Source organism: Microcaecilia unicolor, chromosome 2 (genome assembly GCF_901765095.1).
Source record: "Microcaecilia unicolor chromosome 2, aMicUni1.1, whole genome shotgun sequence".
In the NCBI taxonomy this organism is placed as follows: Eukaryota; Metazoa; Chordata; class Amphibia; order Gymnophiona; family Siphonopidae; genus Microcaecilia; species Microcaecilia unicolor.
The window spans coordinates 229,704,192-229,731,637 of record NC_044032.1 but is presented as its reverse complement, the minus strand read 5'-3'; the positions used below and the strand labels follow the sequence as shown (position 1 = coordinate 229,731,637).

General features: G+C 42.2%; 1 protein-coding gene across 1 annotated transcript in view; it reads left to right on the top strand.

Annotated features, from left to right (window-relative positions):
• SUSD1 (sushi domain containing 1) overlaps nucleotides 1–27,446 on the top strand; it is a 326,856-nt gene that overhangs the window by 179,888 nt on the left and 119,522 nt on the right. Inside the window, exons 12-15 of the mRNA XM_030191973.1 lie at nucleotides 1,374–1,468; nucleotides 18,600–18,786; nucleotides 21,927–22,021; nucleotides 25,419–25,605. Coding sequence (XP_030047833.1) covers nucleotides 1,374–1,468; nucleotides 18,600–18,786; nucleotides 21,927–22,021; nucleotides 25,419–25,605 — 564 coding nt within the window. The remainder of the gene's footprint in view (nucleotides 1–1,373; nucleotides 1,469–18,599; nucleotides 18,787–21,926; nucleotides 22,022–25,418; nucleotides 25,606–27,446) is intronic.

Sequence of the window (27,446 nt, the reverse complement as noted above, 5' to 3'; positions counted from 1 at the left end):
CAGACCCATATTTGCTTTTTAGGAGGTGTCCTAAAGTTAATCAGATATCATTATATGATTAAATATATTGGATTATGTACAGTGGCACTAAAGTGTTGCTGACTATCTGGATAACATTAAAGGCCTCTTTTACAAAGCGACGGTACCTGTACCACTGCTTTGCCACAGGCCAGCCCAACACTGCCACCGGGCCCCCAAGCTACCATCAATAAAGAGAGTTTTTCCAATGACTGGCTAGCTCTTTTTCTGTTTTTGAAGAGCCATTATTCATCTCCCCCTCCGCCCTTCCATTACTTATATGTGTGGGACTTTTGGTTTCTTCCACCTTTATGGATCTTCTGCTACCAATACTCGCCATTTCCAGTGCTAAAAAAAGTGGTTCACTTACCGCACAGCCGTTTCCTTTTTTTTTTAAATCTGCTTCAGTAAAAAGGGGCCTCAGCGTGTGGCAAGTCCATGGGCCGATGCTACCATAGGGCCCCTTTTACTGTAGCTTTTTAAAAAGGGCCCTAAATAGGTAAAGGTATCCGATTAACTTTTTCCACTTGCTGTACTCTCAGTATGGCCTCTTTATAATGGTACTTTTGCTGTTCCCTAGTAAGAACACATTTTAGAGAGAGTTTTGGGAATAATACCAATGCATGTGTTTAGCAGGGTTGTGGAGTTGGTCCAAACCTTTGACACTGACGCCTCTCTTTTTCTGCTGTCTGACTCCTACTGATTTTAGGATTTAAGGGCTAGATTCCATTTATGGCACACAAGAGTCCAGGCGCATCTGATAGACACAAAGGCATATTCTATTAGATGTGCTTAAATTCAGACGTGATATATAGAATGCGCCTGGTCCGGACAGACGTGCCTAAACCTAGGTGCATCCATTTATGCAAGTGACAAGGTGGTGTAAATGGCCGCGGCCCGGCATTCCCACAGTCCGCCCATGACTGCGACCCCATTTTGGCTGCATACGTGGAGATTTGGACTGTGTGCATATGAATTTACGTGCACCGCTTTACAGAATACACCTAGCAAAGTGTGTGGGTAAATTCCTATTAAGGCATGTTAGTGTCATTATTGGCCAATTAACAACACTAAGTGGCGCGTAAAGCAATTAAGGCACCTCTACGCACCATATACAGAATTTTAGGGTGAATGTTTTGTTCTGGATTTCGTAATAGCAAGTTGTGATTTTATTGTTACATTCTGCTAATTTTAATGTTAGGTACTCCAAATTATCTTGACACCTGCAGCAAAACAGCACAGACTTCAGAGCGCCGGCGCTCATGTGCAGAGGTTTAAGTCATGCTCCCATTCGGATATTTCAGATCTAGTCGACTATTTCTGGACTTTGTGGGATTCTTTTTACTGTCTTTCAGAGGAAGAAAATCTCCTTAATGTATATGTTTTTAATGAAACCTGCTTAAAATGGAGAAGAAATTTTCAGAAAACAGTCTTGGCAATAACACATACAGTAAGTGAACTATATTTTCTTGTTCATTTGTGTACAAAAGTATATGCACCTTGGTGAAATTGTATGTTTCACTGAATCCCTAAGTGAACAGAAGCTGACAGAACCTTTGCATGGTGCAAGGATAAACCTGACACTTTTCTGTAAATGTTAATGTATAATTACTACTAATTTGTTGTTTTTAACAGATTGAAAATAAATTTTTAAAATGTTATTATGGTTGGTGCAAAACTATGGATGTTCTTCCAGTTCATTCATTACTACCTTTTATGTAAACGCTGTTAATTAGGCCAAAACATTGATTTATTAAGCTTTCAGTTAGTCAGATGAATGCAGTTCTACAGTTGAACTCTGACCCTTCTAACCTCTCAGTTTGTGATTGTTCTTTCTAATTTCAGCAGCCATGGGTTTCTGTAAGTAGCAGGCTGAGCATTTGTAAATGAAGTTAATCCACTCTTACAAAGCAGGGGGAGGCTGTTTAGAAAAAAAAAAAATCTCTAAATGGTTCCAGTTTGCAATTTCAACTATTAGAAACATTGTTAAAAATTGAAGGTACATGGACCTGTTGAAGTCAAGGCAAGAATGGAAGAAAAAAAAAATCTAATAGAACTACCCAAAAAGCTTGCAGTGACCCGTGAATTCTAATTTGCAATTTACTACAAAGTTCAGCTGACACTAGAATAGTTGTCCACAGGTCAACAGTATGGTATTGCTTTCTTGACAGTATGGATGTGCAGGCAAAAAAAAAAAAAATGTTTTGTTTAGTTTCCTATGTCATTTGCAGAGTCCCCCCCACCCCCCCCCCCCATTTTGGGCTTCTTTTGCAAAGGTGCACTAAATGCTAAGAAGCTTATAGGAATAAAATGGGCTTAGCATTTAGCACACACTGGTCTTTAGTGCAGCTTAGTAAAAAGAACCTTTTTGTTTTTATACATTTTAGTTTCAGGACATTTTTGCTAATTAAGAGGTGGTGCAGCTGTTGCCCAAACAAGACAATAACTAGGCTTCAGAACACTACAGCTAAAGTAATCTTGCATAAAACCAAATATGACAGTCACTCATTTGCTAAAATCACTTCACTGGCTTCCAAGGAATGAGTTTAAATTGTTTTGTTTTCCATTTAAAATTCTTCATGGGCTTAGTTCTATTTATTTTTCATTGTATCTATTCAATCAAGACCTTGTTTTACCTTGCTCTGATTATCTCAGTAAACATTAGCGTTTAGAATAAGCTCATAGACAGAAGTTGACAGTGGTTGCCCCTGAACAATGGAACTCCCTCCCTTTAGAATCAGGATTACAGAATGATCATTGGAGTTTTAGAAAAATGTTAAAATCATGGTTTGATCTCTAAATATTTTTCTTAAACTGAATGTTTTGTTGTATTTTATTTGCATGAAATTAGTAAACTGTCCCAAGCTTTTGGTGGAGGTGGTCTAAACTTTGGATTATTATGAATTTATTTGGATTTAGCTCGCACCTTTTTCAGTTGTAGGTCAAGGTGAGTTGCATTGAGGTACACTAGGTATTTCCCTGTCCCGCAGCTTTTAAATTAATTGTGAACCATGTAGTAGCACTATAGTGTGATTGGTGATATAACAAGCCGTTGTAAATAAGTAAATGTTTGTACCTGAGGCAACCGAGGGTTAAATGACTTGCCTGAGGTCAAAGGAGCAGTAGTAAAGATTTGAACTTGCCTGCCCTGGTTGTCAGCCTGGTGCTGTCCCCTCTCCCTCTCCCCTCCCCTCCCCCCCCCCATATACACAAGAGGTAGTTGACCCTCCTTGTCACTTACCAGGGTTATGTCATTAGTGGAATAGTGTCGGGGCAGGGGTGATCCCCCTTCGCTCCCACACTCATTGCCTCAAAGAAAAGGTACCTGTAGCCCCTGGACTGGAATGCTAGGTGAAGGAGGCTTTGAAACATGACTTAAAGCCACAGGTTTAGGAATATTTGGAACATGTAAAGGCACCCCAAACCCGAGAGTCATGGCAGTTACAAAATTTTCCAAATTGCACGGATGTGGGTTGTTCTTGTCCAGCAGGGCATAGGTGCCCCTTATAAGAAGCTTGGGGAGGCTAAACCTTCCTAGCCCAACCATAGCCTTCCCCTCATCCCTGTCATCACGTGTTTGCCATGGGCTGATGCTTTATCAGGAAAAACAAACTGGGAGCTTCCCCTCTCCACCGCCTGTCTCCCTGATTTGGTGGCATGAAAAAGAAACTGGGAGCTTCCCCAAATTCATTGGCTGTCAATAAACAGAAACTGGGCACGAGGCCATAGAGCTCTGCATATCGCCGACAGCTCTTCCGGGTCCTGCCCCTATGATGTAACTTCCTGTTTGGGCAGGAACCAGCAGAGCTCTGTGGTCCCACACACAGACAGCGAGTTGGGCAGACAGGCGGTGGAGAGTGGAAACTCCCAGTTGGTTTTTCTTGTTGTGGCCATGAAGAGGAAAAATTATAGAGGGTAATATTGGAGGCAGGAACTGGTAGGAAAGAAAGAGAGAGAAAGGACATTGGATGGGGGGGGGGGGGGGATAGAGGAAAGAGACAGGTGTAGCGGGTGTAGGAGAGAGAGAGAAACAGCAATAGTGAATGGTGAGGAGGAGAGAGGGAGGGGCAATGCCGGATGATGGGGGAAGAGACGGGGGCATCGTTATATAGGGAGAGAGGCAAAAACAGAGAAGATATCCTGGATGGTTGGGGAGGGGGAGAGAGAAGAGACGCTGCATGGCAGAGGGGAGAGAGAGCCAGAGTTGATGTTGGATGGGGGAGAGAAAAAGAGGAGATGTTGCATAGCAGGTGGAGAGACAGAGACAGAAGATTCTGGATGGTATAGTGGGGTGGGGGAGAGAGAGAAAGAGATATATTTATTCTGGATGGCTGGGGAAGGGGGAGAAAGAGAAGAGATGCTGCATGGTGGTGGTGGTGGTGGGGAGGAGGGGGAGAGACAGAAGTGCACTCACAGGCACAGGTGTCGCAACCCCAAAGATTTAAATTTGTCACACCACACCCCATCTCACCCTGCATTAGCCCTGTCCCCCAACCCAGCCCCACTTTAGCCTTCCCAAACATCCGAGTCACCAACCGCCTATGTAGCAAGGGAATAATCTGGCGTAAGGTTTTTTTCTTTGAGGAGGAGGCAGTAAAGCCCACCTGGGCCTCTTCTGTCTCTGGTTGTGGAAGCAATTCATTAGTAATCTTTCTAATGCATATTTGCCAAGTTACCCAGTTGCAGGAGGGAGACTTTTTTTTTATTCAATCCTGGTTTTGAACTTATAACCCAAATCAGTCTTTTCTGTAGTGCTACTAGATGTACACAGTGCTGTACACATTATCCGCCAGATCCTATATATCGCGCCTAGCGTTCTGTGCCAAAATCCAAACATGTTCTATAACAATGCGCATAACTTAATTGGCTCAACAAGCCAATCAACATTATTTAATAGCACTTAACAATAAATAATGAACACTAATTGGCAATAATTAGAATTTATTCGCATAACTCTTTAAGCACATTCTGTAACGCATAGCACCTAAAGTCTAATGCGTGCAGCCAAAAAGGGGCGTGGTTATGGGCAAGGAAATGGATGTTTCAAGGGCATTCCAAAATTTATGTACACTGTCATGGAATATGCCCCTCTGTGCCTAAATGTACGTGCCGACATTTACGCCATGTTTTCCTTGGTGTAAAAGGATGCATGTAGTTCTAGGCGCTGGGATATCACTATTCTATATACTGTGCTTAAATCTAGGCACTGCTTATAGAATATGGATTTTTCAGGTGCCATATATAGAACCTAGCCCTATATGCAGGTACTTTTCTATCCCCAGAGGGCTCTCAATCTAAGTTGCAGTGGGAATTGAACCCAGGTCACCAGGATCAAAGCTTGCTGCATTAACCATTAGACCACTCCTTCACCCGACACTTAATTGGCAATAAGTATCAATAGTTGGCTTTCCCACCGAATGGCCACCACCTTATTGTGGTGGAAGGGCTTGTGTATTTCCATGACTCGAGAGCTCTGCTGTAGGGCCATCCATATCAGTCAGGCCCCTGAGGAGAAACCAGACAAAGTGTGTCCCAAACCTGCTGGAAGACCAAGATGATGCCAGAAGAGGTTGTGTTGTTCAGAGCTCTGTGACCATCAAAGTTCTTCTGGTTCTGATAAGGAAGAGAAGGGAAGACCCTGGACTTACCCTTCCATGCCCAAGGACTCTCCCCACATTGTTCAACCAGCTTTTGAGAATCATACTGTCTGTCCAGTAACGGAGGGAAGTGTGACTGTGAGCGGACCCGAGAGGTTGGGACAGAGCTTGGAATATATGTTGGCTAGACAAATGTGTGAAATGTACCTCCTCAATCCAGAATCAGTCCAGCTGGGAGCTTGCGAGGCCTGACTGTCTGCGGAGTATGGTTTGCTGTTCCCATGGAGGAGAACATCCTGGCAGCCTGCTCCCCAGTTTAGGGAAATTCGAGGAGTGCTTTGAGTGGAATAAACAGTTTCATTGACTTGTGGTCTGCCTTTTAGCGGAGTCTAGATGCGGGAAGATCTGAGGTAATTTTGGACCAGCTATGAGACGCCTTTCAGCTAGTGGACTCCTCTCTACAGATGACATCTTTAACTATCTACTTTTTAATTATGGTTTTACTTACAATTACTGCCAGTCTTGATCTGGGTGAACATCCAGAATTTGTATGTCTGGATGACGGTCAGCATAAAGTGACTCTTTGGATTTAACGGTTCTTCTGAAGTTTCCTGTGGAGTTAGTGACCTTAAGAACTTTATCGCTGACATTTCTGTTGGAACCTGATCGGGTTATGATGTTGGAATTATGCCTTGGACATGTGAGGGATCTGTTTATGGGAACATTGTTCAGGTCTTTTTCCTATTCCTTTTTTGGACCCAACTCAGAAGAAAGGACCTATTGGTTTTAAAACCTTTGAGTCCTTGTTTTGGGGGGGGGGGAGGGACGACACAATTCATTGTTTTTTTTCCCCATTTTTTTTACTTCTTTCTGTTTTATACGGTATGGTGGTTCCCTCACCCCTAAACAGCTTCAAGATTCATTTTTTATTATGGAGAAGGCTTGCTAAATGTTTTGGCAGTTCCCGTAATTAATCCTTAACCAGCTTTTTATATTCACTCCATTGCCTCTGGGATATTATGGGCTCTGTCGGCAGCCGCAAGCGCAGCTTTGTAAAAGGAAGAGTAAATTTTTTTCTTTTCTTATATTGCTGTACCTTATTCTGGTCCTTCTGTTGTGGACTAATATTTGATTATTTCTCTCTCTCTCGCTCTCTCTATCTCTCTCTCTATATATATAATTTCCTGTTTGTTTCAATTCTATTTCTTGTCATTCAATTTGGATTATAAATATTAAATGTTATGAATTAAAAAAAAGGCCTTAACAAGCACTAATTGGCTTAGGTTCATGGGTTCAATTGAAGTTCCTCTCCTGGTATCAGTCAGGTTCATTCTATCAGCTTTGGTAGGATTAGCCTCATGTTATGGGCTAACAGTATCCTTGACAGAAGCAGCTGTGTTTCATTCTTGTGAATTTACAACATTAGCTCATTGTCACCTTATAAAGAACAGTTTCCCTTTTCCTCTTGGAATCACGTGAGTTTTATCATCCAGACCTAGCTGGATTGATTCCTGCCCAGTTAATGCCTGGCTTTAGATTTCAGAATCAGCTTAGCTTTAGTATTAAAATTCAGCTGACTTGGGCTCATGTGTTTAGAGGGAGCTGCACCTTCACAGATGCAATGATGCTTCTTCTTGCAGAATTACCTGTACCTTTCTCCTTTTGTTAGCTATCCTTAGTCTTGCAGAATCAGCTGGGATTCTTTGAGGACGGCATTCATGCTGATGAGGTAGCATTTGCTTATCAGATGCAGCTGCTCTTCCACCTTTTTCTCTGCCAGTAATATGTGCCATTTCAATACCAAAGGGCCTTTGGTTTCAGGGTGCCACCTTTGTTTTCTTTTCCCATTCCCAGGACAACTAGGCTCCACTCCCTCTGTGTCTGCTATTATTTATTAGGATTTATTTACCTTCTTTTTGAAGAAATTACTCAAGGTGGATTACAGCAAAAGAATAAGTCAAACATAAGCAATAGACAGCAGTAAAAATATTCAAATAACAGTACAGGATACACAATAAAACATTTTAGTAGAATAAGGTGTAAGCAAAGATGGAATATATAGAAGATAGATAAGACAGAGTAACAGGAGTTAGAAAATATGATATTATGTTCAATCACGGTATCTATCGTAATAACCCTTCAGGGTGCACACAGTATCTTCTATGTGTCCACATCTTGATATATGGTAGAATTCAGACTTCATCTCCTTTCTGGTCTGCGTCTTTTATTTCTCTCTCACTATGGGCTGTGTAGCAGTCTACTGGAGCACTTGCTTCACCTTTGTTATTCTGTTGTATATCAGCTTTGAGCTCTTGGTTAGCACGCAGCTGGTATGTCTTTAATGGGGTTCACTCCTGCCCTGATTAGACCACTAGCGAGTATAAGGTAGGCCCAGGGCCAGTTTTAGACATGCGGAGGCCCAGGGCAGAAATTAAGGAGGGGGCCCCCAATCCCCTCTCCATGCTCCCTCCCCCATTTTCCCCACCCACCATTACTACCACACATAAAACAACTTTAAACGACTTCTTCATGCACAAAACACAGACAGACCTTCACTAAAAGCAGAACAAGGGATCACAAATTAGAAATATGAACACCAAAATGGAACTGGGAACCCCAAGAAGTTAAGCTTGGCAAGTACTGCAACACTGAGAAATAAAAATAGAAATGCACTTCATTTTGAACTGAACACAATTAACATCTCCCTTGCTGTGGCTGGTGGGGCTCCCCAAGCCTCACCCACTGATAACCACCACCTTCCCCTTCTCATGTCCAGCGACCAGAACTCATCAGGCTCTGCAGCCAGCTGCAGTATTTCAGGGCTGCTGCTGTCGCCTCCCCCCCAACTGACTCAGCTTTTGCACATGCATGAAAACTGAACATGTGTGGTGGTGGTGGTGGCTGGGCAGCAATGGCAACGGGGATACTGCCACTTGCTGCAGAGCTGGCTGATGGACTGGAGGACGAGGTCTTCAGTTGGCAGGGCTTGGGGATCCCTGCCAGCTCGAGTATTTTTGCATTCAGGTGGAGAGAAAATATGGTGTCCACCCATTTTGGGCTCAAGCCCCCCCCCCCCCCAAATCAGCCATCTGGCTTTGCCACTGAATACAATACAAAAATCATCTGTGATGCACATATCCCAAAGCTAACGTATTCCAATTAATAAAATCTACCTTTGTTTTCTGGACATTTTGTTTTTTTCCATTATCTTGGTCCCAATTTTTTCTCCTTTTTTGTCTTTCTTCTGCTAATTCTCTGCTGTCCATTTTTCTTTTCTCCTCTCTTCATTCCCTCACTACACCTGTCTCTAACATATTGATTTTTCTTTTTCAGCTATTTCCTACTTTTTTTTCCTCTTCTGTCTCTGTCCACTCAAATTCACTTACACACCCTTCTCCTTTTTAATTTTCAGCTATCAATTTTCCATCTCTTCTCAGTCTCTAGCTCTCCCATTTCCCATCTCATTCCTTTCCCAGCCTCCTATCTCTTTCCATCTACTCCTCATTACCAGATTTCTACCTCTATACTCACTATTCTCTTCTCACTCATCTTCTTGCCACCTCCTTTTGACTTCTCCCACATGGTTCCACCATTTCCAGAATCTCCTCTCCCTCTCTCCACTCTTGTAGCCCACCCCAGTCTCACTGCCTAATATCTCCTTACCCCTTTCCCTCCACCCCTTAGCATCTTCTTGTTCCACATTTCTTCCATCCTGCCTCCCCATTAGTCCTTCTCCTTCTCTCTCCCCACCCCCATGGTCCAACATTACTCCCTCTCTTTTCTGTTCTTCTTCCCTCCCCGCCAATACAGAATCTCTTTCCTCTCTCCATATCGCTGTTCAGCATCTCTCCCTCCCTTCCACCCCCAGACCCCAACATTTCTCCCTCCCATCCCCAGGTCCAACTTCTTTCTCTTTCTTCCAGACTGCCTTCCCATCCAACATCTCTCCCTCCCTACCACCCCCAGGTCCACCATCTCTTCTTCCCACCCCACCACCCCCAATTCCATCATATCTCCCTTTCTCTTCCCAACTTCTTTCCCTCCCTCCCTCCCAACCCACCTCCTCCGGGTCCACCATCTCTCCCTTTCTCTTCCCAACTTTTCTTTCTTCCTCCCCACCACCGCTGAGAACACCACCTCTCCCTTTCTCTTCGCAACTGCTCTCTCATCCAGTATCTCTCTCTCCTTCCCTCTGTACCAATCCCTCCATCCAATTCTGTTCCTTTCTCTTCCCTCCCTCTATCCTATTGTTCACCATCTCTCCTCTGTTTCCAGGCCCATTATTTCTTCCCCCTCCTTGGTCTGGCATTCCCCCCCCCCCCGCATCAGTCCAGAATTCTCCCTTCTCTTGGTCCGGCATGCCCCCACTCGGTCCAGCATTCCCCCCTCCCCTCGATCTGGTGTCTTCCTTACCTTCCTGGTAACTGCATTTTTCATTGCAGAGGGTTGCCAGTGAGGCAGCGATTCAGACATGCTGCTTTTGACCTCTGTGCTCTCCTTCTGCCGTGGTCCACCCCACCTTTGATGCAGCTTCCTGTTTCTGCTTGTGCAGACCGCAGCAGAGGCAGAGTACTGAGGAGGCCAAAAGCAGTATGTCTGAATCGTTGCTGTGCTGGCAACTCTCTGCAAAGAAGAATGCATTTACCGAGAAGGTGAGGAAGACACCAGACGGGAGTGGAGAGAAAGGAAACACATGCTGGCCCACGGGGGCCCCCTGGAGCTGTGGGGCCCAGGGCAGCTGCCCTGTTTGCTGTCCCCTACGCTGGCCCTAGTAGGAGTAGGCCGGGGGGGGGGGGCAGAGGCACTTGGGGGGGGGGGGGGGTCCAGTTTTGGTTTTCATTTTAGCTGAAAGCAAGTGATGAATTTTATTTGCAGATTTGGTTTCGGCTGAAACTGGAAGAAGCTATATCAATCTCCCTGTACATCCTGGATATTGCCATGATGTTCAGAGTTGATATTTAGTAGCACTGCCTGCCTCTGGCCTAGTATATATTTGCACTCTAATATAGGGCATCTTCCATGAAATAAAAGAATGCTACAGAAATGAAACAAATTGGGCAGTAATTGTAAGTAATCAAGCTTTCCTTAAGCCATTTATCCACATCCAGCAACGATCGTTCTGGTCAAATGAATGAGCTTTTATAATACCACAATATTGGAGAATTGCAAAGTTGCCCAAATTGGCAGAGTTAAACCATTGACAAGATCAAGAAAGCTTAATTATTCAAAGGTAACAATCTATCATCAATGAAGCACACCTGTGTTCCTGGTTGACCCCAATGCAAGTTTTTATTGAAACATGACCTGCCTTGAGTCTTATCTGGATTTATTGATAATTCAATAAATACTTTTATATTTTTTCTCTGGTGCTGTCTTCTTATATCTTTATGCTTTTTATAGCACATGCCTGTCTTTTGCACAAAGCAAATAATAGAACCTGGCAACAAACTCGGGGGGGGGGGGGGGGGGGTGTTTCTTCTACTAAGGTGTGCTAGCATTTTTAGCTCGCACTAAAATTAATGTACACTAAACGTTAAGACACCCATATGAATATAATGGGTGTCTTAGCGTTTAGTGCATGTTAATTCTTAGCGGCAGCTAAAAATGTTACTGCATCTTATTAAAAGACTCCCTCAAAGAACCATCAGGAAGACTGTACAATTTTCAATCTGCCCATTTACCTGCTAAACTACTTTTGCAAACTGCCCTCATTATTTCTGTGATGTATGAGTTTGAACTCTGTTCTTTGTGGCTTAGAACATAAGTTGGAAATACAATTATAGATCTAGTATTAGAATAGGGCCCTGGTACCTAAGGTGAGGATTTCAAGGCCGAGTGAGGCCTGAGGGTAAGGAGGGAGGAGTGTGTGAGCTAGACTTGGCTGATATGGAATGTTTATACAAGCCGGCTTAAGTCCTATCTATCAGCAAACATTTCTTGTATAAAATCGTTTCCAGTTTTGAACAAAAGTTTTCATAGGAGAGGGCATGGTGTATTTCTTTGTGAGAGCATTGGCCTTTTACGTGGAGCGGACAAAGCCCTTCAGACAGTCCGCCCAGTTGTTTGTTTCATTCAATCCCAACAGGAGGGGAGTCGCCATCGGAAAACGCACAATCTCAAATTGGCTAGCAGATTACATTTCCTTCACTTATGCCCAAGCTGGGCTGTCTTTAGAGGGTCATGTCACGGCTCATAATGTTAGAGCCATGGCTGCGTCAGTGGCTCACTTAAAGTCAGCCTCCATTGAAGAGATTTGCAAGGCTGCAACGTGGTCATCAGTCCACTCATTCACATCTCACTACTGCCTTCAGCAGGATACCTGACGCGACAGTCAGTTTGGGCAGTCAGTGCTGCAGAGTCTGTTCGGGGTTTAGACTCCAACTCCACCCCTCTAGATCCATTTTTGTTCTGTTCCAGGCTGCACTCTCAGTTAGTTGTTTATGGTTTCAGGTCAATCTATATTATGTCCTCATCGTTGCGAGGCCCAGTTGACCAATGTTCATTGTTTTTAGTGAGCCTGGGTGCTAGGGATACCCCACATGTGAGAATAAACAGCCTGCTTGTTCTTGGAGAAAGCGAAGATACTTACCTGTAGCAGGTATTCTCTGAGGACAGCAGGCTGATTGTTCTTACAAACCCGCCCACCTCCCCTTTGGAGTTGTTGTTGCTGTTTGTTTGCTTCTATGCTTTTTGATTAAACTGAAGTAGCACATTCACGATACAGGCGGGAAGTTGTCCACGCATGTGCGGTGCGCTAGAAGACTCTAGCAAAACTTTGTTTATTTTGCTGGCAAAATGCCGATTCCTGGGCCGACTTGGATGTCAACCCACATGTGAGAACAATCTGAGAATACCTGCTACAGGTAAGTATCTTCGCTCTCTAATAGTGGCATCGTGTAGCTTGGTGCTGAACCATGGGCAATCTGATATACGATGGTGCAGATTACTCTCGCTTTTGCTGGTACCTAGTGCAGGGATTGCAACAGTGGTGTGGTGTGATCGTATCTGGATACGTTGTATTTCAGGCACACAGTGACATTTAGTGCTCTTTGCAGCAGTTTGAAAACGTATTCCCTGCTTAGACTGCATTGCAATAATCCATCTGGGACACATCCACCCACCCCAAAGCTTAATATTTAAAAGCATGATGTCTTGGGGGAGGGAAGAAGATTAGAGGCCTAATTTATTTATTTATTTATTGATTGATTGATTGCACTTGTATCCCACATTTTCCCACTTTTTTGCAGGCTCAATGTGGCTTACAAATAACTGTTATGGCATTATCATACCAGGGTAAAGAATACAATTGGCGTTACAAAGAAGTCAAAGAAGACAAGAGGATCTGGTCAAGCAGTTATAGAGAGATACATTCTGAATAAGGCGGAGAGGTGTTGTGTTATATTTAGTTAAGGGTTCTCGTGGTAGGCCTTGTTAAAGAGATAGGTTTGCCTAGGGCGTCAAATACTCTTGCATCTGCTCTGGAGGGAAATAATAGCAAGTTTTTGAGATGTTGTGAAATTGAGTGCATGGAGAGCAGATGGTTGGGTGAATAACTTGTGGGGACCAGAACATATAGACATTAAGGAGGTAATTTATAAACAATTTGTGAATGAAAAATCTGTGTTTTCCTGCACAGGTTCTTTTGCTGGTTATCTTTTCTGTAGAAAACAGGGCATCTAAGTTAAAACAGGAAGTTGCCCATTTTTACCTTTTTGTAAAGACATGTGTCTTTATAAAATACTGTATAGAAAGATTTTTTAAATATATATAGGACCATCAGAAGATAGGCTTGACTATCCTTATGGGCTGCCATATCTGTTTTCCTCATCAGTCCAATTTTTCTATCTTATTTTTTTCTATATGTGAATTTTTTCAATGTCCAACAATCCATGTCCAACTGTCAAAATTATCTTCAATATGTCCAACGATTTGAGAAGTACTTATCTTCAAACACTTTGTGTTTCCTTCTCATCGGTAGCTTGCTATAATGAATCAGACCGCAATAGTTTCCAAAGATACTTCCACTAGTCCAACATAATGCCACATTTTATTTTTGTTACATTTGTACCCCGCGCTTTTCCACTCATGGCGGGCTCAATGCGGCTTACATGGGGCAATGGAGGGTTAAGTGACTTGCCCAGAGTCACAAGGAGCTGCCTGTGCCTGAAGTGGGAATCGAACTCAGTTCCTCAGTTCCCCAGGACCAAAGTCCACCACCCTAACCAATTTTGCCTTTCCGGCTGCATCAGGGACTCTCCAATACTGTGGAAAAGATATTAAATTCAGAAATTCTGCAACGCAGCTTTACACAATATCACAGATCCTATATTCCCTTACTTATAGTATCTCTTTGGTACTTTTTTCAGTGTCCGCTACCATTACAAAATAGCAGTGGTGGCGTTCAAAGAAGGCAGTTAAATATCAGCTGTTTCAGAATTAGCCAATTATGTTACACTAGCGAGAACAAGACTATCAATTTTTTTAGTTGTTTGCCTATTTAAGACCTCTCAAGGCTTGGGTACAACATTATATCAGAAGACTGCAGACCGCAATAATTTATTGCGTTATCACAGCTTCCATCCTCGGAAATTACGAAACAGTCAACCTGTTAGTTCTTGCGTCTTTGACAGATATGTTCTTCTTTGACAGATTTTAAATATCAAGCTCAATTGTTGAAGCAGCGGTTAATCACTAGGGGTTATCCACAAAATATGATCAAGAAAGCATATAGTCAGGCAGGATATGTGCAGAGAGATTTGCTGCTTTCCTATACACAAAAGGAAACTCAACATTGTATGACTTGTGTGTTGCCATACTCTGGATTGTCATCAGGGATTGCGACTAGTATTCATGAACACTGGTATGTTATTAATTCCCTATTAACTACAGTGGAACTCCCAGTGATGGCCTTACGTAGAGGGGAAACTATTGAGGAATTGCTTAAGGACTCAAACAATCAACAGTATAATGATAACCAGTTCTGACATAGGGCTTGTCAGTGGTGTTCCTGTACGATAGAGGGACAAGCCTGGTCACCGCTGGCTCTCAACATAGTATCTGAGCTCGCAGAAATTCTTCTTGCAGTTCTAGTCAGGTGGTATATGTGCTACAATGTCCCTGTGATAAAATATATCAGTAGGACAAGCAGAAAAATAAAGATCTGTCTTAATGAACACATGTCAAGAATTTTGACAGAGCAAATAACTGCCCTGATTGTAAGCCATTGGCTTTTAATGAAGCACGCTTTTCAAGATTTGAAATGGCGGGTTATAGATATGGTTACCGATGAGAGAGGGAAGGGTGGCAATTTGGAGAGAATTTTGAATAAGAAGGAACAGTGTTGGATTTATGATCTGCAATTTGTAATGCCAAAACGATTAAATGAAGAATTGGTTTGGTTCTGACTAGTGTAACCTAATTGGCTAATTCTGAAACAGCTGATATTTAACTGCCTTCTTTGAACACCGCCATTTTGTAATGGTAGCGGACACTGAAGAAAAGTGCCGAAGAGACACTATAAGTAAGGGAATATAGGATCTGTGATATTGTGTAAAGCTGCTTTGCAGAACTTCTGAATTTAATATCTTTTCTACAGTATTGGAGAGTCCCTGACACAGCCGGAAAAGCAAAACATGGCGCTATGTTGGACTAGTGGAAGGATCTTTGGAAACTATTGCAGTCCGATTCATTATAGCAAGCTACTGATGAGAAGAATACACAATTTGAAGATAAGTACTTGTCAAATTGTTGGACATATAGAAGATATTTTTGATAGTTGGACATTGAAGTAATTTTGATTGTTGGACACTGAAAAAATTCACATGAAGAAAGAAATAGAAAAATTGGACTGATGAGGAAAACAGGTATGGCATGTCCCATGCATGTTGTTATACATAAATATACAAGAATAATCTAAGCCTACCTTCTGATGGTCGTGTATATATGAAAAAAAATCTTTCTGTATAGGGATGTCTTAAATATACTGTATGTTTATACATTTAGATATTAAGATACCTTTAAGTGCAAGTGACCACATCTGAGATTTCAATGTGTAAAATACTAGCACAAATTGCACCTAGTTTAATCAGCAGACATTTAGGCCTCCTTGGGAGCAAGTGTAAATGTGCATAAAGTACGTATACATTTTATAAAATACGTGAGTAAATTGAAATTGCACCTTGAGCCCACCTACTCTACAAATATACACATAGCTACTACTACTACTACTACTATTTAGCATTTCTATAGCGCTACAAGGCATACGCAGCGCTGCACAAACATAGAAGAAAGACAGTCCCTGCTCAAAGAGCTTACAATCTAATAGACAAAAAAAAAGTAAGCAAATCAAATCAATTAATGTGTACAGGAAGGAGGACAGGAGGGTAGGTGGAGGCGAGTGGTTACAAGTGGTTACGAGTCGAAAGCAATGTTAAATAGGTGGGCTTTCAGTCTAGACTTAAAGGTGGCCAAGGATGGGGCAAGACGTAGGGGCTCAGGAAGTTTATTCCAGGCGTAGCATGCAGCGGGACAGAAGGCGCGAAGTCTGGAGTTGGCAGTAGTGGAGAAGGGAACAGATAAGAAGGATTTATCCATGGAGCGGAGTGCACGGGAAGAGGTGTAGGGAAGGACGAGTGTGGAGAGATACTGGGGAGCAGCAGAGTGAGTACATTTATAGGTTAGTAGAAGAAGTTTGAACAGGATGCGAAAACGGATAGGGAGCCAGTGAAGTGACTTGAGGAGAGGGGTCGTATGAGTAAAGCGACCCTGGCGGAAGACGAGACGGGCAGCAGAGTTTTGAACCGATTGGAGAGGAGAGAGGTGACTAAGTGGGAGGCCAGCAAGAAGCAGATTGCAGTAGTCTAAACGAGAGGTGACAAGGGTGTGGATGAGGGTTTTGGTAGAGTGCTCAGAGAGAAATGGTGGATTTTACAGATGTTGTAAAGAAAGAAATGACAGGTCTTGGCGGTCTGCTGGATATGAGCAGAGAAGGAGAGCGAAGAGTCAAAGATAACCCCAAGGTTTCGAGCTGAGGAGACAGGGAGAATGAGAGAGCCATCAACAGAAATAGAAAATGGGGGGAGAGGGGAGGTGGGTTTGGGGGGGAAAAATGAGAAGCTCGGTTTTGGTCATGTTTAATTTCAGGTGGCGTTGAGACATCCAGACAGCAACGTCAGACAAGCACGCTGAAACTTTGGTTTGGATGCAAGGTGAGATATCAGGGGTAGAAAGGTAGATTTGGGAGTCATCAGCATAGAGATGGTAGGAAAAGCCATGGGATGAGATTAATGAACCAAGTGAAGAAGTGTAGATAGAAAAGAGGAGGGGACCAAGAACCGAACCTAGAACATAGGACCAAGAACATAGTTCCACTGTGCATACTTTTAGACATGGCCTAATTTTATAAAAGGCTTTTTACACATGTAAATCAGCATTTTTGTACCCTCAAAGAACCCCTAATTAGCTAAAAAATAAACACCTATATTTATAATTCATAAATACCTAAGAATAGAAATCTTAATTATACCTACTCCTTGTAAAGCAGGTAGGACACCTTCTCTACGGCTGACTTTATCAATGTCCGGTGAAGGGCCAACCAGAACAAGATATTCATGAGCTGTACCTGTCCCCCATCTTCTTCAGTTCTGTTTCAGCACTGCATCATGCATACATTTCACATCTCTGAGGAATATGAGAAATGGTGTTGTATCTATACTTAGCTGTCCATCATCAGGAAACAGCAATTCCACCACAGGTGAAGGGAAGGCTTTGTTTTAAGGACCTCCCTTATTGGCTAAAGACAGTTGACTGAGAATAGATCAGATGTATACTGACCTCTTATAGAAATCTCTATACCTGCTACTAATTAAGATGGTTCTATTATTTGACTACAGGTTGTCAAGAGACTGTGACAGCAACGGGTAGGGGGGGAAGAGGGAGAGGGGGAGGAGGGAGGGAAAGGGATGAAAATGTAAAAAGTTACTGGAGAGATAAGTGGATTCATAGATATCACCAATGTGCTTGCTAGTGAAGATATGTTGACTATATTACAAGACAGAGAGGAATTTAAGCACTGTTTAGATATGTTTATTGTGATCTCTCTAATAAAAATTATTGAAACATAAAAATGGTGAAGAACACAGTTCTAAAATCCAGAACTTTAACTTCATTACCATGTTTTATTGTCTTGTGGAAATAATGTAGATTAAAAAAAAGTGAAAGTGTGTTAATTGAAACTTTAAAAAGGCCCAGAAATGTTATTGGGGCCCTGCTCTAATAACAGATCTATTGGCAATTATCAGCACTGATTGGCTTGTTAACCAATTTGGTTATGTGCATTGTGGTTAAACTTAGCGGGATTTATGATTATGTGGCTCATTTCCCCCCGGATCCTATATATTGTGCCGAGATTCCCACATGGAAATCGAAGCGTATTTCATAACAATGCGCATAACCTAATTGGTTAATAAGTCAATCAGTGCTGATAATTGCCAATTAACAAGCAATTATTGACACTAATTGGCATTAGAATTTATGCACAGAACTGTCTAGGTGTATTCTATAATTTGCTGCACGTCAATTCTAAGTTGCATAGTTGAGAAGGGGACGTGGCCATGGGCATGGAATGGGCAGATCATGGGCATTTCTAAAATCTATGCATGTTGTTAAAGAATACACCCGGTCCGCGCCTAATTTAGACGTTGGCATTTACACCAGGTTTCACTTGGCATAACTGTCTGCGACTAAATTTAGTCACGTGGACAGGTGCTCAGCGTATTCTATAAACCATGCAGAAATTTAGGCTTGTTCTTTAAAGTATGTCTAAATTAAGCTGTACTTTATTAGAATGCACTTAGTTGAATTTCATTTCAGCGCTGACCTTTTAGGCGTGATATATAGAATCTAGTCCTTAATTTTAGAATGTGACATTTTGCCATGTGGCTTGCTGAAATGTTACTGCTTTTTGTTTTTTTTTTTCCACAAAAGCTGCACCTTCAGGGACACAGATGGTACCAGAAGGAATTCTTCCATGAAATGGTGTTTAATTTTGCTGTAGATGAAGACATATCAGTTTTGTGTTTAGACATTTACCCGGGCACTAACTACACCTTGTATATGAGTCGACCATCCATGCAGCTGTCTATAAACATCCCTGCTGAACTTTCTAAAGCTGGTAGGTGATGTCCTGTTGAATTTTGTTGCTGTTAGTGGCAGGTGACGTGGGTGACCATCTTAGCCGATGGCATTATTTTATTCGCCACCTGCTCTGAGAAGCCTTATCGTCTGTTGTAAACCTGCAAGTTTGGATGTGACAAGCAGAATTAAGATTTGTATTACATCTTTGATACAGATTTTGTCCTTTTGGTTTTATAAGAACAATATCAAAGCCATTTATATGGGTAATGAATAATGTAGCTAGAATGATTTTCCTGCTCAGATTGGCTAAAGGTGCATATGAGCATCCCTAGCATGTGCACTTTTAGCCATGGGGAAAAAGAGGCATTGAGGCTTATTTTCAAAGCACTGAGCCTCCCAAAGTTCCATAGAAACCTATGGAACTTAGCCTCCCAAAGTGCTTTGAAAATATGCCTCATTGTGTGTGAGTGCTTAAATCGTAGGAGGAAAGCTGTGCAAATAGTTTTTGAATATACATGAGCTATTTAGCTCTCATTTGACCTCCTGCACATATAGTAAGCATAAGATATGTAAATGCTTTTTGCACAGGTACTTTGAACATCAGTTTTCAAAGAGAAATAATGCCTCTTTGAAAATTAGCATCAAGTACAGGAATTTGATATTTAGAGAAGAGACAGTAATTTTGTTTTATAGAAAAATGCAGCATATGAAGGAAAGAATGAGAAAACACAGAGACTGTATTCCCAAGGAGATAAAAAGCAACAGCAGTGAAGAGATTCAAGAAGTCTGTCTGCTAACCAGTGCCATTAATTCCAATTTGACCCTTTCAGGCGATCCCTTTTTTTTTGGTCCAAGTTTATTTATTTAAACTTTCAATACAAAGATTATTAAGATAACAGCAATTATAAAAAATGACGGATTGATGCTTATACAAATAAACATTAGCATATTGAGACATCTACTATAATAAAACGCACCCTCAACGTTCTGAGGATACTGACGTCACTGCAGGCACTCACACACCGGTTCGTAAGTTCATGGTGGTGAAGCCACAACACTCACCATGTATTCATGCCCCGCCCTCGCGTCACATGTGATGACGTCGAGGGCGGAACAAGAAAACAAGGCAAATGAACTGTGTGTTTCCCTACTCCTCCCCTTCCAAGAAATCCCAGCCGCCGACGTGCCCATCACCCCGGCCCCTTTCGCCCCATCGCTCTGCCCCCGGTAGCACACTCTTCCCCTCATCACCTTCCCTCCCCCCTGTCACCTCCCCTCCCCTTACGCCACTATCCCTGGTGGTCTAGCGGTACCTGTTCGCTCGGGCAGGAACGAAGGAACCCCCGCTTTCCTGCCCAGAGCGCTGCTGCTAGCTGCCTGGCTGCATCGTGTCTGAGTCCGGCTCTCGGTGATTCAAAATGGCCGCCAAGAGTTGAAGCTGCCTCGCGAGACTTCAACTCTCGGCGGCCATTTTGAAACGCCGAGAGCCGGAATCCCACACGATGCAGCAAGACAGCTAGCAGCACCGCTACGGGCAGGAAAGAGGGGGCTCTTTCTTTCTTGTTCCGACCGAACAGGTACCTCTAGACCACCAGGGAGACTAGCGTAAGGGGAGGGGAAGGGACTCCCGTGCCCACTAGCGCCTGTTTCATCAGAGGCAGAAACGGGCCTTTTTTACTAGTATCATATAAATCATGGCCTTGACCAAACTTTAAGCCTAAGGGAAATGAGATGTTTCCACTTACATGTTTTTACTGTATGGGTAAATAGGAGAGAAAAGAACAAAATTAAGAAGATGAGAAAAGTCAATGACAATTTTTCCAATTTTTCTTGAGGTGATTTTCCATTCGTGACCATTCCTGATCATTTTTCATTGGTTATACTTACATGTATTGGTTTTAAAAACTATATTATATATGCAAATATATCATACGTATTCATTAGCAATAGCCTTGAAAATCTGACCAACTGAAGTGTGTGTGGGGGGGGGGGGGGGGGGGGGTCTCAGGATCAGTTCAAACTTTGTTGTTTTAGAAGGACTAAGATTAAAGATGGCAAGTCATTTCCATGGTTAAAACAGTACATTTCCCATGCAAAGGACTGCTCCAAAGCTGGCCTATATATATGGGTAAAAGTACACATGTGCTAGCATTTTGCATGGATTTTTACCCATCGTAGGGGAAGATATTGCTGGGGATATGATTGGGGGTGGTGTGGGACTGAGAATTTTAAGTGTGCATGCATTTTCAGTTAGACAGAATATCTTCACAAATTAGCAGGTATAAACCCACAATTCTATAAAGGGCGCCTTAAGTTGTGTGCACTAATTTGGCTGCATGACCAAATTGCACGCACTACTTAATTGATTAACAAACCTATCAGCGCTGATAACTGGTACTTAACAACCAATTAGTGGCACTAATTGGCTTTACTTAGAATTTATGTGCACAACTTTCCAGGTGTATTCCATAACATCATGTGCGTATATTCTAATACGTTCAGCTGAAAAGGGGGTGTGGCCATGAACGTGGAATGGGCGGGTTATGGGTGTTTCAAAAAATTATGCACGCTATTATGGAATACACCCAATCTGCGCCTAAGTTAGGTACAGATACTTAGGCCTGATTTTAGGTGGCTTAAATGGGTACGCCTAAATGTTATTCACAAGAACGGCATGTTAGCATATTCTATAAACTACGCCTAACTTTAGGCATAGTTTATAGAATCACATTAAGCGCATGGTTTTTCTGCGCCAATTTTTAAGGCGCCATTTATGGAATTTGGCCCAAAATGTCCTAGGCTGTATGTTAAAGTGAAAGTATGCATGTGCTTTTATTTTGAAAATTCTCCAAGGCTGATGGAAGGAAAAACATGTACTTACTTTTCACTAGGGCAGACAATTATATAATTACCCACAAAATGTTCAGATTCAAGTATGGACTCATAGCTTGGAATTGAGATGCTGTACTAATAAGGTTGAGAGTGCTGTTGAAATTTTGTATTCCCAGCTTTTTGCCTGTTCATGTGAGATCTGAATGTATCATCTAAAAAAGAAAAAAAAGGGGGCAGGGAAATAAATGTATGTATTTTGTATTTAAAAAGTAAATATTGGTATGCGCTGATGAAGTCAGGTAGTCCTTTCTCATTTTCTCCTCCTGTCACACTTTCTTCTTTTAGTAAAGGATGGATTTGGTGATATTTTTGCATCCAATGAAATCTGTTTGAGGTGGAGGAGGGGTATTGGAAGAGCTGAAGTGAAGGACAAACATACAGTGAGTACAAAAAATAACTGTTTATTCATTCTGTGTTCATTTTGCTTTGTTTCCTGTTGAACAAATGTGGCGAGAGTGTTGGGGGAAGGAAGTTCTGTTAATGTGGATGTGCATCAGGATTTTATGTTTGCTTTTTTTCTCCGAAGAATTTTGCAGTACATCTTATTACTAACAAATGGAAAAACTCAATTTCGAGATTTTTCAAAAGAAGAAATTTTATTAACTGATAACTTTCCTTTATTTCTACCAAATTAATACCAAATTAAATGGAAAGTGCTGCTGGACAAATATAAGCATATTCACCTGTAAAGTAAACAAACAAATGCCGACATGGTGGGTGATTTAAAACGTAAATGTGTGTACTGATTTCACGATGATGTATAGATGGCGTGAGATCTGTACTGTCTGTAAGCTGAAGCTGATGCTCCTAAATAATGAATAAATAAGAAGTGAAATATTATCAGAGACTAGACTAATATCATAACTGATGCATAATCTAAAAAAACAATCTAAAAAGCCAATGAGCAAAACACTACTAGTAAAATATAGAAGCATACGTAAGATGGTATAGATGGCAAAACAAATTGCCCTAACCACAAACTGCTCCCTTATAACAAGTATAAAACGCTGCCTGCTTAAAAACTTGGCGAGCAATTTAAACCTATGGGCAATGTGAAATCAGTAGCATAAACAAATAGAAGCTGATATTTAAGGTAATGAAAAATATATAGATGAAATATGGCCCCAAACTAGAACTCCGTCTGGCTGTAAAGGTTGAAACATGTAAAGCAGAATATAGAGATAAACCCTTATTGTGTCAGACATCAAATAACAATCTCATAATTTACAATATACAGAGACTAAAAATATATATACAGAAAAATCTACTCATAAAAAAACTCTGTATACTTAAAAAAAAGACAATCCCAGAAATTGCTTCCATAATAAAATATACACCTATGGAATGTAGATGTGGCTCTATAACATAATTTAAGATACTGATAGAATGCAATAAGGGCAAGGTCTGATCTAGATGCCTCAGCTAAAAACCTGAAAAGAATTAAAAATCAAAAAATAAAATAAAATAGGTCTTCCATATCACTGGCTTTCCTCTCAATAAAAACATATTATAGAAATGGTATCAGATCCAATTCCGCATTGAGACCATTAGGGGTCAATTTAACAGGAAATGTATTAAAACAAAATGAAATTTAATTGGTATTTAAATTCTAAAAGCAGTCTGGATTTTAGAAATGTCAGAATTAGGACTGCACTTTAATTGCAGTTAACTGTACAATTAATGCATTGAGGGGTCCTTTTACAAAGGCGCGCTAGCGTTTTATGCGCTAAAGAAATGCCCATATATTCCTATGGGCGCTTCTAGTGTTTAGCACGCGCTAATCATTAGCGCGTGCTAAAAATCCATCTTTGTAAAAGATGCCCTAAATCATTAATTGCGATTAAAAAAAATAGTCACATTGCAGTGTCTCCTGTCTCTTCCACTCCCAGCTCCTGTCCTCGGTGCAATCCAAAATCTTTTCCCCCATTTGCAATTCAGCATTAACCCCCCCCCCCAACTCCAGTCTACATTAAAAGTGGCATTTTGTTAATCCTTGCCAGCAATGGTGTTGCACGTATGCTGCCTGGTCCAAAGCATTCTCTATGACCTGCCCTGCCTAGTCAGAAACAAGCAGTGATATCAGAGGAGGAGGGACAGGCCAGAGAAAAGCTCATCTCATGCATAGTGATTACAAGATTTGGATTTCCATTGAGAAGTCAAAGCCAGATTAGGTTTTTTTTTTTTTTTTGTCAATTCAAATGTTTTTTTAAAGGTGGTTTTTTAAAAGACAAATTGTGAAAGGTATTTTGGTGTGGCTTTACAAACAGGCCATTAGTATTATCACTAGTGATGTCAGTTAGGCTGTATTTACTAAACAATGCGATGTAGTTAGATACGCCTCTTCAGGTGACATTAACTGCTGCACATTTTCTGCCACATTAACAGTTAGAGTATGGTGACTACTCACACATTAACTATAAGATGCATTCCCCACTCCCTTCTGTATTAGGTGGTTAATGTGGGGATTACTGCATACTATTAAGATATCTGTGGTACAGGGAGCGAGGGTGGGCCCGGAGCCCAGGTAAGAGAGACCACACAGCAATAGTTATTGAAGGTGTTGAGCAACAGGTCTTGCTCAATTCACTGAAAGGCAAACTCAAAGCAAAATCCTTTAATGTGGCAATGTCCTTGGGTGGCCTGCGCCTGCAGGGCGCAGCATACATTCCTGTTTCTTGACACAACAGCACACTCATCTCTGGCCTGGCTCTCCAGTTACCAGTGCAGTCTCTATCAAGTACTCGGGTCAAAATACAAAGTGCAAGGTTCCAAGTTGGGCTTGACCTACCTGACTGTAGTTGTAATTTACACATAATTGGTGGAGTCATATACTGTGGGGCATTGCTGCTTCCTTCTGGGCAGGGTTGCCAGGTTGAAAAAAATTTCCCCACCCAAATGAGCCCAAAACCTGCCCAAAACCCACACAAAGTTAAACCCCGCCCCTGATGTCATCAACTCCACCCCGACGTACCCCCGACGTCATCAACTCCACCCCGACGTACCCCCCTGACATCATCAACCCCACCCCCAACGTAGCCGCCGACGTCACTAACCGCGCCACAACGTAGCCGCCGACGTCACCAACCCCGCCCCGATGTAGCCACTGACATCACTAACCCCGCTCCCGACATCACTAACCCCGCCCCCGATGTCACTAACCCCGCCCCCGATGTCACTAACCCCGCCCCTGACAACCCAGCCTCTGCGGGGCTTCTATTGGACCAAATTGGACCAATAGAAGCCCCAGAAAACCGCCCAATCACCGCAATGCGACTTTTTAAAAGCCGCCCAATTTCCCGCAGCCCGCAGCCAGCAAAAATTGCCCGCAACAGGTCGCAGAAAGCCGCCCAATTGGGCGGGAAATCCACAGATCTGGCAACCTTGCTTCTGGGCCTCCTTAACCCAACCCTGGCCCTATCTTCTATACTTTATGGCAGCTATCCTTCTGGCTCCACCCCTCCCATGTCATTTCCTCTTTGAGCGGGACTATGGGACTTAAGGTGGTTTATTTATTTGTGACATTTATATCCCATATTATCCCAAACAACTTTGGTTCTGACTCTGTGAGGGAGTATTTTTAAGGGAAAGGAGCAGCATCCTATAGACTCCCTTACAATACCATATTAACTGTTAGTAAGCATTAATTGCCTCATTAACAACTAATGCATCTTAGTAAATAGCGGTCCAAGCATCTCAATGTCATTGAGATAACAGTAACTCACAGCCACTGTTGTGATAGTAAATGGTAATAACCTTTCAGTTTGTTCCCCACAACAGCTGTACATTCAAGGAATAAGATGGGACCAGAAGAAATCATTTCATGAAATGGCATTTAACCTCACCAGAACTGAAGAGAGTCCAGCAGTGTGTTTAGATCTACACTTGGGCATTAGCTATATCATAAATGTTACAGTGCCATCTGTACAGCTCTTGGTACAAATTATCATCACAACTCCAACAGATGGTAGGTGCCATACTTTAAGTGTATGTATGCAGGGGTTACAAAAGAAGATTGTGGGTCTAAGAGAATGCAACCTACTTAGGCCCTCTTTTATAAAGACAAGGTACTCGTGTGTCTTTATATAAAATACTAACGTAAGCAGCAGAAAATCACACCTACCTTGCATGCATGGACATCTACACGCCTTTTGAGCAGGTATAAATGTCCACACCTAGATTATTCAAGTACTTGTATAAATTAGCATATTTGATAATCTACACATGCACTTGTGAACTCTGCCCCTAGAGCTCATCTACTGGCACAGTATGTGCTATTGTGTCATCTCGCATAGTTTTCTGCTGGTCAGTATTTTATAAGAGGCCATTTACATGTGTATGTGGCTTTATGGGCTAGATTCTATATATGGCGACTGAAAATTCCACATGGAAAAAAAAATATACCTAGGAGTATTCTCTACAGTATACTTAAATTTTATAGACTATGCCGATGTCACGGTTGTGGCCGTGCCCTTATGTTCAGACCTACTGTTTCTCTGTATCTAGCGCTGTGACCTCTCCAGTCTGCCTTTTTTCCTATTGTTGTTCTTCCTGTAAGCCAAGCCTCGCTTTGGTCTTCTTGCTTCTGCTTCATTTCCTACTTGTGACATCATCCGCTTACTTCTTTATAAGGACCCAGGGAGCTTTCCTACGTTGCCTTTGCAAGAGGTCTCTTAATCTTGTGTTACCTGTTTAGATCATTTCTCTGCTTGGCTTTGTTCCTGAGAATCTTGCTCCTGAAGGTCTGTTCTGTGTTTCTTTGAGTCTTGTGTTTCAATGCTTTGCTTTGTTTCTGTGTGTTTGCTTTTGTACCTTGATCCTGAAAACCTGGCTCTAGAGCCACACCTTGCCCTTGGTGTCTGTATCTGTTTGACTCTACCCTTGGCTCCTGCTTTTAGTCTAGCCCTGCTTTTGACTCTTGCTATAGTTAAGCTCTGTGTTTAAGCCAATCTCTGTGTTTAGCCAAGCTCTGTTCTTGTATTCCCTGTTCTGTTTCCTGTGTGTGTAGTTCTTGTCTGTTAATTCTGAGAGTCTGTAGAAGCCAGCATCGTCCCTGATTACTTCAGTGCTATGCACCTGTGTCTCCTGCCTCTCAGTCTGCCTGGGCTTTCCCTTTCCAGCTGTGGGTGTTGGTAAGCACATTGCTTCTTTGTTTGTTTGTCTTCCCTTAATCCTTTGCCTGCTATGTTTGCTTCCTGGCTCTTGAGCTCTGTTTCTGCCCAGTTCTGTTTCTGTTGTGTGTTTGAGCCAGGTTCTGCTCCTGCTCTATGTTTGAGCTAATTCTGTCCCAGTTCCCTGCTAAGCCAAGTCCCTTTCAGTATCCTGTTCCAGCCAAGCCAAGTCTGTTCCAGAATCCTGTTCCAGCCAAGCCAAGTCTATTCCAGAATCCGGTTCCAGAATCCTGTTCCAGCCAAGCCTGTTCAAGAATCCTGAATCCTGTTTCAGAATCCTGAATCCTTCTTCCAGCCAAGCCTGTTCGAGAATCCTGAATCCTGTTTCAGAATCCTGAATCCTGTTCCAGCCAAGCCTGTTCAAGAATCCTGAATCCTGTTCAAGAATCCTGAATCCTGTTCCTGCCTTGTTTATTGTCTTGCTTCTGTTATTCTTGTTGCTTAGCTCCTACCCTGTCTTGCCTGTCTAGTTGTGCTTTGTCTTGTCTCTTTCAGTCTAGTCCTGTCCGGATCCAGTCTTTGCCTTGTCCTTGTCTTGCCCTTTTCTGGACCCAGTTTTAATCTACTTCCGTGTTTTGCCTTGTCTTGCATTTCTGGGTCCCAGTCCCAGTTTTAATCCAGTTCCGAGTCTTGCCTT